Raw genomic sequence first — 13,183 nt, 5'->3', positions numbered from 1 at the left:
CGTGGCAAAAAATCTGGCAGCAGCTTTTGGATCAATTTCTTCAAGGCTGCCCATGCAAAGAACATTACAGTAATCCAATCTAGAAGCTACTAAAGCATGAATGATCATAGCAATGTCTGTCTTTTCCAGCAGAACAGCACACATTAACTGGAGCTAGTAAAAAAACAACAACCCACCTAGTTACTGCCACAACCTGGGTACCCAAAACCCGAAATAAATAGCCCCCAAACTGTAAACCTATATTATGAGAGAGTTCAGCCCAACCTGAACTGAACACTCAAAACTAGATCACCCAAATCTCATAACCAACTGGATGAAATTCCATTTTGTTGCCCTGCACCTGGTCCCTCACTGCTATAACGACAAGAGTTCAGGGTTTTCACTGGGTTTTGGTGAAAATGAGAAATGGAGATGGTGACATTTCAGACCACATCTTGATTTCACCCAGCAGTTTCGATGTTGAAAAGGACTGCAGCCTCAGACAAGAAATCTTTCCATGTTTATGTCAAGAGTTCCAAGTGTCAGAATTGGCCCCAGGAGATGAACGAAAAACAGATCAGGCTCTGAGGGACTCAGACCAGATGCTCAATAGTCATATCAGATTTGGGACCAAGGCCCCCTGCAGACTCTATCTGAAGAGCTCCAGGAATGACGATGGGATGAATAAGCAGCCAGGAAGCAGACAGAGGGGGTTTCAGAGCATGTTGGAAGAAAAGGCAAAGAACCTGAAGGGGATAAACTAGGAAATAGGAACAGTTACAGATAGGTAGCCGTGTTGGTCTGCCATAGTCAAAACAAAACAAATTCCTTCCAGTAGCACCTTAAAGACCAACTAAGTCAGTTCTTGGTATGAGCTTTCGTGTGCATGCACACTTCTTCTATATCTGAAGAAGTGTGCATGCACACGAAAGCTCATACCAAGAACTGACTTAGTTGGTCTTTAAGATGCTACTGGAAGGAATTTGTTTTGTTTAGGAAATAGGAAAATCTGGAAAGAAAAAGACAGACCTTGGTCACCTTGTTATGGTGTAACATCCTTTTCCATGAAGAGGTAACAAAGGATGAATGTGAGCAAACATGCCTATATAGGCTTGTTGTCTTCCTATTGGCTATTCACTATGAATTGCCTGGCACTGCTACTGTTGTCTTTTACTGAACGCTTACTTAGTGGAAATCATTTAATTTACAGACTTCCATACTTCTACGTACCTGCAAAGCCCTCAAGTTTACAGAAATCGCTTCCTTATTTTGGGGAGCCCCATTCCCCTTCCAAACTTATCAGTATTTGACCATCTAGGTTTGCTTTTACAGGGAGCAGGCCATTGTTTTGCTGCAATGTGGAGCACTCCTGTTCACGGTTTCAACCAGCCAGCCGTCCATGTCCTATTCCAGGATACTCCATTCCACTTCTCCTTGGTTTTCCCCTCCTCCCCCTCCCCCACTAAAGATGCTCAGCATTGTGGCCATTGGACACATTTAATTCTCACTGAGATCTTTTGGAGCTTCCCCGCCCCCCTTGGATTTCACTCCTAAATTTAATTGTTGCTGAAAGCCAGATGATTCCTATACATATGGGTGGCCATATTAAAAAATAACCTTTACCCCACAAACATTTCTGATAAGAGTGAAATCTGCAACAAATTGATGCAGTGTATTCTCACTTTCTAACATGCAGTTAAAATCTAAGCAGGGCATTCCACCCCACCCAGCCACATCCCTCCTGGTTTTCTTTTCCATATGACATGGCTTCCTGTGGCTACTGAGCATCCTCAGTCCTCACTAGGGAGTTTTGCCCCATTAAGGGTTTTTTTAATGGCATTTTGCATACTTCTAAAAATCTTTAGGGATTTTAGGGATACTTCTAGGGACGTGGGTGGCGCCGTGGGTTAAACCACAGAGCCTAGGACTTGCCGATCAGAAGGTCGGCAGTTCTAATCCCCGCGACGGGGTGAGCTCCCGTTGCTCAGTCCCTGCTCCTGCCAACCTAGCAGTTCGAAAGCACGTCAAAGTGCAAGTAGATAAACAGGTACTGCTTCGGCGGGAAGGTAAACGGCGTTTCCGTGTGCTGCTCTGGTTCGCCAGAAGCGGCTTAGTCATGCTGGCCACATGACCCGGAAGCTGTATGCTGGCTCCCTTGGCCAATAAAGCGAGATGAGTGCCGCAACCCCAGAGTCGGTCACAACTGGACCTAATGCTCAGGGGTCCCTTTACCTTTTTAAAAATCTTTGCATTCTCCTCAAACATGCCGATTCCTTTCTTGTATTTTTTCATTGGTGCCATTTTGGCTCCATTTCTGTCAGCACTTACCACCTGAGTTTGCTATTAAGGAGGAGAATGCTAAAAATATTTTTTGGATGACTGAAGATAAAAAAAAAAAACTCATTTACATTTTTGAATAATTGGAGATAAAAAGAATGTTGTTGCCAAAAGCCGGAATGGAATTCTTTTAGGTTTCCTGTTCTCATCCAAGCCTTAGGCTCAACCTCCCACCTTATGAAATTCAACTTCTTCAGACTGCCTTATGGAAAAATCAATATACATATAAATACACATCACCTCAACAAAGGAAGTGAAGGGCATCTGAAATTATTTCCATCTAACTGGAGCTGAGTGAAAGGTAACAGCAGCAATGCCTGACTGTTTGTAGTGAAATAGCATTAATGCCTTGATTTCTTCACTGATTTGGAATACCCTCTGCTACTGAAGCAGAATAACTGGGTTCAAAATTGAGCAGAGATACTCAAGGAAGAAAGGATTATAGACAGCCTATTAGACAGGATGCAGCAATCCACAGAACCAGGTAAAGATGTTCTGGGTGGGGCTGCACTCCCTCTAGAAAGAAAAAACAAAACAGGTTTGGAGTGGTGTCCTAGACCCAAGATGTTAAGGACCTTAAAAATAATAAAGGAACTTATCCAAATTAGTATATGTCCGTGTCCAAGAACAGTCATATTTGGCATACCAGCCATACCTGGTCAAAGGCACTGATAGCCATTGAGCCTACCTGAGCCTCCAAGAACAAAGTTGGACCAAGGTGCACCCTCAAACTCCACCTTACCCAAGAATAAGGTATTTGCAACCAGCTGGGAGTTGTTAGAATCCAAGACAAGCTTCTTCAGGAGGCATGGACACCCGACCACCAGTTTAAGGGCAGAAGGAATTGCAAGTCTCATCTGCATCATCAGGCCACGTAAACTGAAATGGGAAGCATAGGAAGGCAGTGCCTTGGACACCTCAGATGGAACTGCAAAGACATGTTGTTGGACGCTCATGCCCTGCAATGGGAGCCAGCATGATTAATGGTCCAAGATGGTGGGAAGTGTATCCAGGGGTGGGGGTGGGAAGTACAGGTCCCCTATCCCTATCACAAGTGAGACTGAGGAAGAAGAAGAAGAGTTTGGATTTGATACCCCGCTTTATCACTACCCTAAGGAGTCTCAAACAATCCCCCTCAACGAACACTCTGTGGGGTGAGTGAGGCTGAGAAACTTCAAAGAAGTGTGACTGGCCCAAGGTCACCTAGCAGCTGCATGTGGAGGAGCGGAGACGCAAACCCAGTTCACCAGATTACGAGTCTACCGCTCTTAACCACTACACCACACTGGCATATGCCGCTGGAGGAGGAATGGGATGCAAATACAGTGGTACCTCGGGTTACAGACGCTTCAGGTTACAGATGCTTCAGGTTACAGACTCCGCTAACCCAGAAATAGTACCTCAGGTTAATAACTTTGCTTCAGGATGAGAACAGAAATTGCACAGTGGCGGCACGGCGGCAGCGGGAGGCCCCATTAGGTAAAGTGGTACCTCGGGTTAAGAACAGTTTCAGGTTAAGAACGGACTTCCAGAACGATTTAAGTTCTTAACCCAAGGTACCACTGTATGATAATTAGGTATGTGATAGCTAAAACAATGGGAAATGAGGCAGGCAGTTGTTTCTCAGGACACCTGCCTGATATTCATCTGCATATTTCCTGCAGAGATGAAAGGTGACCTGTCTTTCCCCTCTTGCCTAGTCTGTTTTATAGCAGTAACCAAGTATATTTCCCCCCCACCACCACCACTTAATAGGCCAGCTGATTGCTTGCCTTGCTTCCGCACTCCCGGTTGGAGACTAAAACTAGAATGGTCCTCCTCTGAAGCCACTCAATAGCTCTGCCTCCTCTCTCAGCATGGCAGTACCTCTTATCTCAAAATACCTCACATGCCAGAACTCATACAGATTATAGTCTCGGTAACATGGGTATGTGGGAGACTCTGCAATTAAAAGGGCTCCGTTGTGGGCTTGGCATACTCTCGTTAAAGAAAAAACTTTGCCATGGTTACCATCCTTACATGAGAGCTGCTTTCTTGCCAAGCCTGCCCCCTTTTTATTATTTCTAAACAGTTACAGTACATCAAAATGGGAAGTAATGAGATAATTGGAACCTGACTATTTAATATAGGCTACAAGGAAAGACAGATCCTCAAGCTGAGGTTCCAATACTTTGGCCACCTCATGAGAAGAGAAGACTCCCTGGAAAAGACCCTGATGCTGGGAAAGACTGAAGGCACAAGGAGAAGGGGACGACAGAGGATGAGATGGTTGGACAGTGTTCTCGAAGCTACCAGCATAAGTTTGGCCAAACTGCAGGAGGCAGTGGAAGACAGGAGTGCCTGGTGTGCTCTGGTCCATTGGGTCACGAAGAGTCGGACACGACTAAATGACTAAACAACAACAACAACAAGGAAGCACATGTGAAAGCCAAAAGTTCCAGCAACCCTCCTCCCTGTACAGGCAGGCAGCCTCCTTCTCAAGTGCTTGCAAGTGTGGCTACTGAAGAATACACCTGATTAATGTCACCAGTCCATCAATGGAGTGAAGGCTTCAAGGTGAAGGGAGTGGGGGGGGGGGGAGCGAGAGCCATGGCTTCTGCAAAATTGGCTCCACTAGAGCAAGAGCTACCACATTAATGCTAGATGGATAAATTATAGCAGGACAGCTGGGCTTCAGTAAGTGATCCCCATAACCCTGCCCTTCTTTCACACATAAATGTACTTCCCCAGAGAGATCCAGCCATTTAAAGGCTGCTCGCTGACTGAAAGGCAATTATGTCCAGAACTGGCCCATACATTTTCATGTTTACCAGGAAACCCTTAAGTCACCCAAAGGACGAGATTGGTCGTGGACGTGTTAATGGAACAGAGTGTGTTTCTAGTCTCTGACTTAAGAATGGATGCCATCTGGATCAGTAACAGCCAACAACTTGTATCCGATATATGGACACTAAACCTTGGCGCACTAAAGCATTTTAGTCCGGCTTCTGCTGAGCAAAGGTGAAGCCACCAAAGCCATGGGCTCTGCAGAAGGTGTACCGCGGGCATGTGAAAATGGAGCAATATGGGGTTGGGGTGCAGAGAATGCAAGTAGAGATAGGAACAGGGAAAAGAAGGATCATTGGTCATTATGTTAATAAGCCCAATACCTCGTTAACTAGGATTCTCATTCACTTAGGATGATTAGCATGGTGAGGTGCAAAATTTACTCTGGAGCAGAGATACAATTCACAGGTGACTTGCCATGGACAGACACCCAGGTAATTGCACCAAATGGCTACAAAGCCAGTACAGTGGTACCTCGGGTTACAGACGCTTCAGGTTACAGATGCTTCAGGTTACAGACTGTGCTAACCCAGGAATATTACCTCAGGTTAAAAACTTTGCTTCAGGATGAGAACAGAAATCATGCTCCGGCGGCGCGGTGGCAGCAGGAGGCCCCATTAGCTAAAGTGGTACCTCAGGTTAAGAACAGTTTCAGGTTAAGAATGGACCTCTGGAACGAATTAAGTTCTTAACCAGAGGTACCACTGTAGCAGTCTCTGTACTGTGACCTCTGCTCGCCTTAACTTGGTGTGCGGGTTTTCTCATCACCGAAACATACCAGACTCCATAAGCGCTGTAAGAGGTCATTTTCCAAAGTCTGGTTATCACTTACTTGGCTGCCATAGCACTAAATCTCTCCTCAGGCCATTTTGATCAGGGTTTCCATTTGGGCAGAGAGCCTCTGCAGATACGTTGTAGGGGCAAGAGGAGCTGCATGGCTTCATCAGTGGCGCAAGACACAAGTCCCCACAGCCCCCCTCTACCCATGCTTCCCTCTTGAGAGGGTAATGACTGCAGAAGGCTTCTCATTTTATGGGTGACATATTGTGCCGATGTATCAACTGCTGTTCGGAGTGCAGGCTTAGCTACACCCTGGATCCTGCTCTAACCTTTTAATGCTGGGACTGGCAGAACAGCAATGCCCGTGCGCCTTGGTTCCTCTGACCCACAAGCCACTGACCCACAAGGGCCAAAAGACAGAAAGAAAGGGGAGGCTAAGGAGCATGCGTTTTGCATACAAAAGGTCCCAGCTGGGAAAGACTCATGTCTGAAACCCTGAAGGGTCACTGCAGCCATTGCAATCAATACCGAGCAACATGGTCTGAATCTGTATAAGGAAACAAGAGCGTAGGGTGGAACTAGCTGTTAATCCTAGCATGGAAGAAGCCTGAAATAATGTGGTGAAAGCACAGGTGGGTAGGGACCAGTTTGCCCTTACACTGTTCCCCTGGAATTATAGCTTCTTGCCCCAAGTGAGCAAACAGGTGGCACAGCTGTATTAAAATGAATTTAGCTTTCAGAAACATTTTTCCTCCTGTATTCCAATTAAGCTGCTGTACTATTCCAAGCTCTGACTGTCAGAGACATTCCCGGGAATGGGAATTTATAGTTAAATTAAACAGCCTTGTGTTTTTCCACCTATCTCCCTATTGCCAAAAGCGAAGGGGAGGGGAACCCTTGCAGAGATGTATCTTTGGTCTCCCTCCTCCTCCGCACTTTGGTTCTTCCTCCCTTACAGGAGTCATTCCGAATGACTACAATCTGAAATCACAGTGGAAATCTAATTAGGGGTGGGGAAAAATACCTTTCATCTAATAAAGTCCTCACATGTTGCAGCATATCACTCACAAGCCAGTTCCCATACTATCGCATGACTAGATAGGTATCTGAAAACAGACATCCGCCCTACTTCTCTGATAAGAGATTTGCTGCCGCAATCTGCTTCTCTTTTTTAAGGGGTTGGGTGGGGAGGACACACCAGAGCACAGATAGCAAACTTCTGCAAGAATTCTTCGTGATGGCTGCACAGCTCATGTTCAGCTTGCACAGGTATGACCCTTATTCAAAGGCAAATAAGCAGGTGAGACAGACGAGGAGGAGTAAAGAAAAAGGGAATGAAGAAGGCTTGGAGGAAGAGGGCTGCACTCCTCTTCAGTTTGCTGAGAGATTTCTTTCCACTAACGCACACCTAGCCCTAGTCCTCTGGGTAGGAACGGAAGGGGTGGGGAAGGAAACACTGACAAACTGGCAGCCTATTAACTGTATTTTAATCAATGTGCAACTTCTGTTTGATGAAGTTAAGGAGGCGCTGGAGAAGAGAAACAGCCAGCTGCACCCCAAGGCAAAGGCAAGCATGCACAGCCAATCTGACTTCAGCTATGCCGAACGTGATGAATGATTAATTGAAGCCATCGGGGCCCAGATCCTGCAGGTTGCACAACATGTCTGTGCCATGTGCAAAGCTGCCAATTAAAAAAGGGTTATAGGGTGCTTCTTCTTTAGCTTGTGCCAGCTATCACCCAGGGATAACCCTCCTAAAGGCACTTAAGTCAAACCAATTGGAATAATATGAAACAAATCAGATTTCAAGACATCTCAGACCACTGTAGAATACGGTATATAAAACTAGCTGCCTTGTATTGACTTAGTCCATCTACTCCCATCAACATGAGTTCACCAAGGTCTTTTGCCATGGAACTACTTCCTCAGTTCTTTTCACTGGGGGTTTTCAGATCCTAAACCTGCAAGGCACTGAGTTAGGCACACTTAGAATCATAGAATCATAGAGTTGGAAGAGACCACAAGGGCCATCGAGTCCAACCCCCTGCCAAGCAGGAAACACCATCAGAGCACTCCTGACATATGCTTGTCAAGCCTCTGCTTAAAGACCTCCGAAGAAGGAGACTCCACCACACTCCTTGGCAGCAAATTCCACTGTCGAACAGCTCTTACTGTCAGGAAGTTCTTCCTAATGTTTAGGTGGAATCTTTTTTCTTGTAGTTTGGAACCATTGCTCCATGTCCGCTTCTCTGGAGCAGCAGAAAACAACCTTTCTCCCTCCTCTATGTGACATCCTTTTATATATTTGAACATGGCTATCATATCACCCCTTAACCTCCTCTTCTCCAGGCTAAACATGCCCAGCTCCCTTAGCCGTTCCTCATAAGGCATCGTTTCCAGGCCTTTGACCATTTTGGTTGCCCTCCTCTGGACCCGTTCCAGTTTCTCAGTGTCCTTCTTGAACTGTGGTGCCCAGAACTGGACACAGTACTCCAGGTGAGGTCTGACCAGAGCAGAATACAGTGGCACTATTACTTCCCTTGATCTAGATGCAATACTCCTATTGATGCAGCCCAGAATTGCATTGGCTTTTTTAGCTGCCGCGTCACACTGTTGGCTCATGTCAAGTTTGTGGTCAACCAAGACTCCTAGATCCTTTTCACATGTACTGCTCTCAAGCCAGGTATCACCCATCTTGTATTTGTGCCTCTCATTTTTTTTGCCCAAGTGCAATACTTTACATTTCTCCCTATTAAAATTCATCTTGTTTGTTTTGGCCCAGTTCTCTAATCTGTCAAGGTCGTTTTGAAGTGTGATCCTGTCCTCTGGGGTGTTAGCCACCCCTCCCAGTTTGGTGTCATCTGCAAATTTGATCAGGATGCCCTTGAGTCCATCATCCAAGTCGTTGATAAAGATGTTGAATAAGACCGGGCCAAAGACAGAACCCTGTGGCACCCCACTAGTCACTCTTCTCCAGGATGAAGAGGAACCATTGATGAGCACCCTTTGGGTTCGGTCAGTCAGCCAGTTACAAATCCACTGAGTGGTAGCATAGTCAAGACCGCATTTTACCAGCTTCTTTACAAGAATATCATGGGGCACCTTGTCAAATGCCTTGCTGAAATCAAGGTAGGCTACATCCACTGCGTTCCCTTCATCTACCAGGCTTGTAATTCTGTCAAAAAACGAGATCAGGTTAGTCTGACACGACTTATTTTTCAGAAATCCATGCTGACTATTGGTGATCACAGTATTCCTTTCTAGGTGCTCACAAACTGTTTGCTTAATGATCTGCTCCAGAATCTTCCCTGGTATTGATGTCAGACTGACTGGGCGGTAATTATTTGGGTCCTCTCTTTTCCCCTTTTTGAAAATAGGGACAACATTTGCCCTCCTCCAGTCTGCCGGGACTTCGCCTGTTCTCCAGGAATTCTCAAAGACTGCCAGTGGTTCTGAGATCACATCTGCCAGTTCTTTTAATACTCTTGGATGCAGTTCATCTGGCCCTGGAGACTTGAATACATCTAAACTAGCCAAGTATTCTTGTACTATCTCCTTAGTTATTCTGGGCTGTGTTTCCTCTGCTGAATCATTTGCTCCAAATTCTTCAGGTCGGGCATTGTTTTCTTTATCGGAGAAGACTGAGGCAAAGAAGGCATTGAGGAGTTCAGCCCTTTCTGTGTCCCCTGTTTGCATTTCACCATCTTCTCCTCTGAGTGACCCCACTGTTTCTTTGTTCTTCCTTTTGCTACGAACATACCCATAAAAGCCTTTTTTGTTGCTTTTAACCTCTCTAGCAAGCCTGAGTTCATTCTGTGCTTTAGCTTTTCTGACTTTGTGTCTACACGTGCTGGCTATTTGTTTGAATTCCTCTTTGGTGGTTTCCCCCCTTTTCCATTTTTTGTACACATCCTTTTTTAATCTTAACTCAGTTAAAAGTTCTTTAGATAGCCACCCTGGCTTCTTTAGGCACCTTCCATGTTTCCGTCTCATTGGTATTGCCTGAAGTTGTGCTTTTACTATCTCCCTCTTAACAAACTCCCAGCCATCATGAACTCCCTTTCCTTTTAGTATTACTGTCCATGGGATCTCACCCAGCACTTCCCTAAGTTTTATGAAGTCGGCTTTCTTAAAGTCAAGAAATTGAGTCCTAGTATGCTTGGCTGCTCCTTTCCGCTGTATAGTAAACTTCAGAAGAGCATGATCACTCGCGCCTAATGATCCTTCCACTTCTACCCCACTAACCAGGTCATCAACATTGGTTAGGACCAGATCTAAAATGGCTGTTCCTCTTGTTGCTTCTCCCACTTTCTGGACAATGAAGTTGTCTGCAAGGCCAGTGAGGAATCTGTTTGACCTTATGCTCTTGGCTGAGTTTGACATCCAGCAAATATCCGGGTAATTGAAGTCCCCCATTACTACTATCTCCCTTCCTTTTGCATGCTTGGCCATCTGTTCCAGGAAGTCATCATCTATGCCCTCCGTTTGGCTTGGGGATCTATAGTAAACTCCCACAATGAGGTCTCTGTTATTCATCTCTCCCTTAATTTTGACCCAAATGCTCTCACTTTGGCTTTGAGGTTCTAAATCTTGGATCTCTTCACAGGTATACACATCCCTGACATATAACGCCACTCCTCCTCCTTTCTTGTCTTGTCTGTTTCTCTGAAATAGATTGTATCCCTCCATTATTACATTCCAATCATGGGACTTATCCCACCAGGTTTCAGTGATGCCTATTATGTCATATTTAGTTTGCTGTACCAAGAGCTCAAGCTCATCTTGTTTATTACCCATGCTTTGCGCATTAGTGTACAGACATTGAAGTCCATTAATCATTCCCCCGTGTCTCTTATTTAAGGATTTTTTAATGACTGAAAGTGTGCATCACTTCCAGACCCACTGCTTCCTAGTAAAATATTAGTGCACAGCATGTTTGTCTAAGTTTAAGATCATCATACATGGGACATACTACAACCGAGTCTGAGCTTGGTCAGTTATTACCTTAACAGTGCAATCCTATCTGCATCTACTCAAAAGTAAGCGTTGTTGAGTTCAACAAGAGGTTGCTCCCTAGTAAGGAATAGGACTGAAATCTACATCCTGTTTGTGCTTGTCATTTTCTTGACTTTAATGGCGTTTTATCACCCAAGCAATTATACACACTTTTTGCACTTTCTGTATTTGTAAATGAAATTTTAAATGTACGTTTGATATAAGTAGGCATCTCAACTGTGGTGTATAACCAGGCAACCTGTCCTCAATCACTTGGAGAGGTATTTCACACACCACCTCAACTAACGTGCATAGCAGACTTGAAACAACTTGCCAACAAAAGGAATTTGGCCCTACCAAATTTTAATCTAGGTTTTGTAACAAATTCACTCACAGTTTCACTCATAAGGAAGAGAAAAACTCTTTTCATGTTATAAGACATGAATACATTCCACCCTGTAATGCTACACAGTATCTCTCTTTTGGGTTCCATATGTTAACATGTGCATAATTTGGTACACACATCATGCACAGCTATGCCAGTTCTTTCTGCTGGATGGTTCCAATTTTTTTTATGGCGCCTGACCACTTGGAAGCATGCCAGCAACACACACTCCTGGAGAACTGAATCGTCCCTAATACAGAGGCTTGTGTAGAACCAAATCTCAAATTAGCAAGTACTATATGAGGGTTGGTCAACTATTAAGTTGGTTCTGCTTTCTAGAAAGCAAATGATTCCAATATACTCTGTATTTTAAAAAAACCAAATGTTTTACCATCATTAGCAACTATTGACATGTATGGGACTTGACAAACTTTTGTTGTTGTACACAATTCCATGGAGCACCAACTGACTGATGGGGTGGGGGCAGGAAGAGGAGAGGAAAGGAGAGGTGACATGCCAACTGGCAAATATTCAAATACCGTTTATGCCAGGAAAAGCCAAGCCTGAATTCCTAAACCAACCAATAATTTGAACCACCTAATTCAGTTCTTTATCTACCAAGCGATGTCTGCTCTAAACAGAAAACTCAAATTATGCCACAATTGTTCAAGTAATGCTTTTGCTACCAGAATCAGAGTTCCACTTCATTATGCTGTTATATTATGAAGTTCCACTTCATAATGCTGTTATATTATCATGTGCATTGATACAAAGTTAAAAACTTACAACACAAGCACACGTGACGCATTTGTTCCCTTCAGGCTGAAATTCCTCACCTTCACGGTAATGTCTACCTTCAAATGTACAACCTGGGTGGAAAAAAAGAGAAAATAAGTTTGGCTCATATTTGCATAAGATCTCTCTTGCAGTTGAGCTGCAATATAAATGCAATGTGTGAAAAGTACTAGTAGCCCAAACTGTTTGCAAATAGTAGGTTCGGATAAAATCATTATCTAAAATAACAGGAGCACGTATGGGAATTCCTCTTAATTGCCTCTTCATTTCCAAGCCTTTAGGGCACACCACATTATCATTTTAAATCTTATCTTCATAACCACAAAGGTCGAGGAACTTAATTAAAATGCATTAAGTACAGAGTTCATAGTAATGTGTTGTACATCTTAGGAATTCGGATTTTAACAAACATGAAAAGAAAAATTGAACTCTGTAATCCTAACTGAGTACCATAATTATGTATTGATTATATCAGGCGGAAACCAAACAGCCATCGTGAACACTGAAGAAGAAATCAATGTGATACCCTAGAGATGAGGAAGTGAGGCAGAGATTGTTCATGGACAAGAATTTTTTTATTAATGCCTGCTTTGCTTCTGCTTTGCACATAAACTAATGTTTTAACAGCAACAAGGATGGGGGAAAGTGTGGTGCCAGGAAAGGGGCAGCCAGTGCCAGCTCCATGTTTAGTGGGGGGCTTGGGAACAATGTTCTGAGTGGACCCTTCCTTCCATGAGTGGGCTTCCCTCCTCATTGCCAGTGTCAGCTGTCTATTCACTTCTGCTCTTCCTATGAGTGCAACCCATAAAACCACCCTCAAGTCAAGAAGAGGAGGATATGAATTGGCAGCTAAGGAGGGGAAGCCTCACTGAGAACATCAATTATGGCACAACTGCATTGACGACCAGTTAGGTTTCCGGGCTCAGTTCAAAGTGCTAGTTCTGACCCACAGAGTCTTATGCAGCGCAGGACCACAACACCTCAAGGACCGCCTCTCCCCACATGAACTGACCTGGACCCTGCATTCACCATCCATGTGACCCCTGCATGAGAGGTCCAGAGGATGGCTCCAAACTTATAGAATGT

At 44.5% G+C, this 13,183-nt stretch overlaps 1 protein-coding gene across 1 annotated transcript in view; it reads right to left on the bottom strand.

Annotated features, from left to right (window-relative positions):
- The window catches only part of BMPER (BMP binding endothelial regulator), a 172,573-nt gene that overhangs the window by 110,315 nt on the left and 49,075 nt on the right, over nucleotides 1-13,183 (bottom strand). Inside the window, exon 6 of the mRNA XM_081834792.1 lies at nucleotides 12,089-12,171. Coding sequence (XP_081690918.1) covers nucleotides 12,089-12,171 — 83 coding nt within the window. The remainder of the gene's footprint in view (nucleotides 1-12,088; nucleotides 12,172-13,183) is intronic.

The sequence above is a fragment of the Podarcis erhardii genome (genome assembly GCF_964252035.2).
Source record: "Podarcis erhardii genome assembly, chromosome: 12".
NCBI lineage: Eukaryota > Metazoa > Chordata > Lepidosauria > Squamata > Lacertidae > Podarcis > Podarcis erhardii.
Note: the sequence above shows the minus strand (reverse complement) of the source record. Positions and strands in the feature narration are given on the sequence as shown.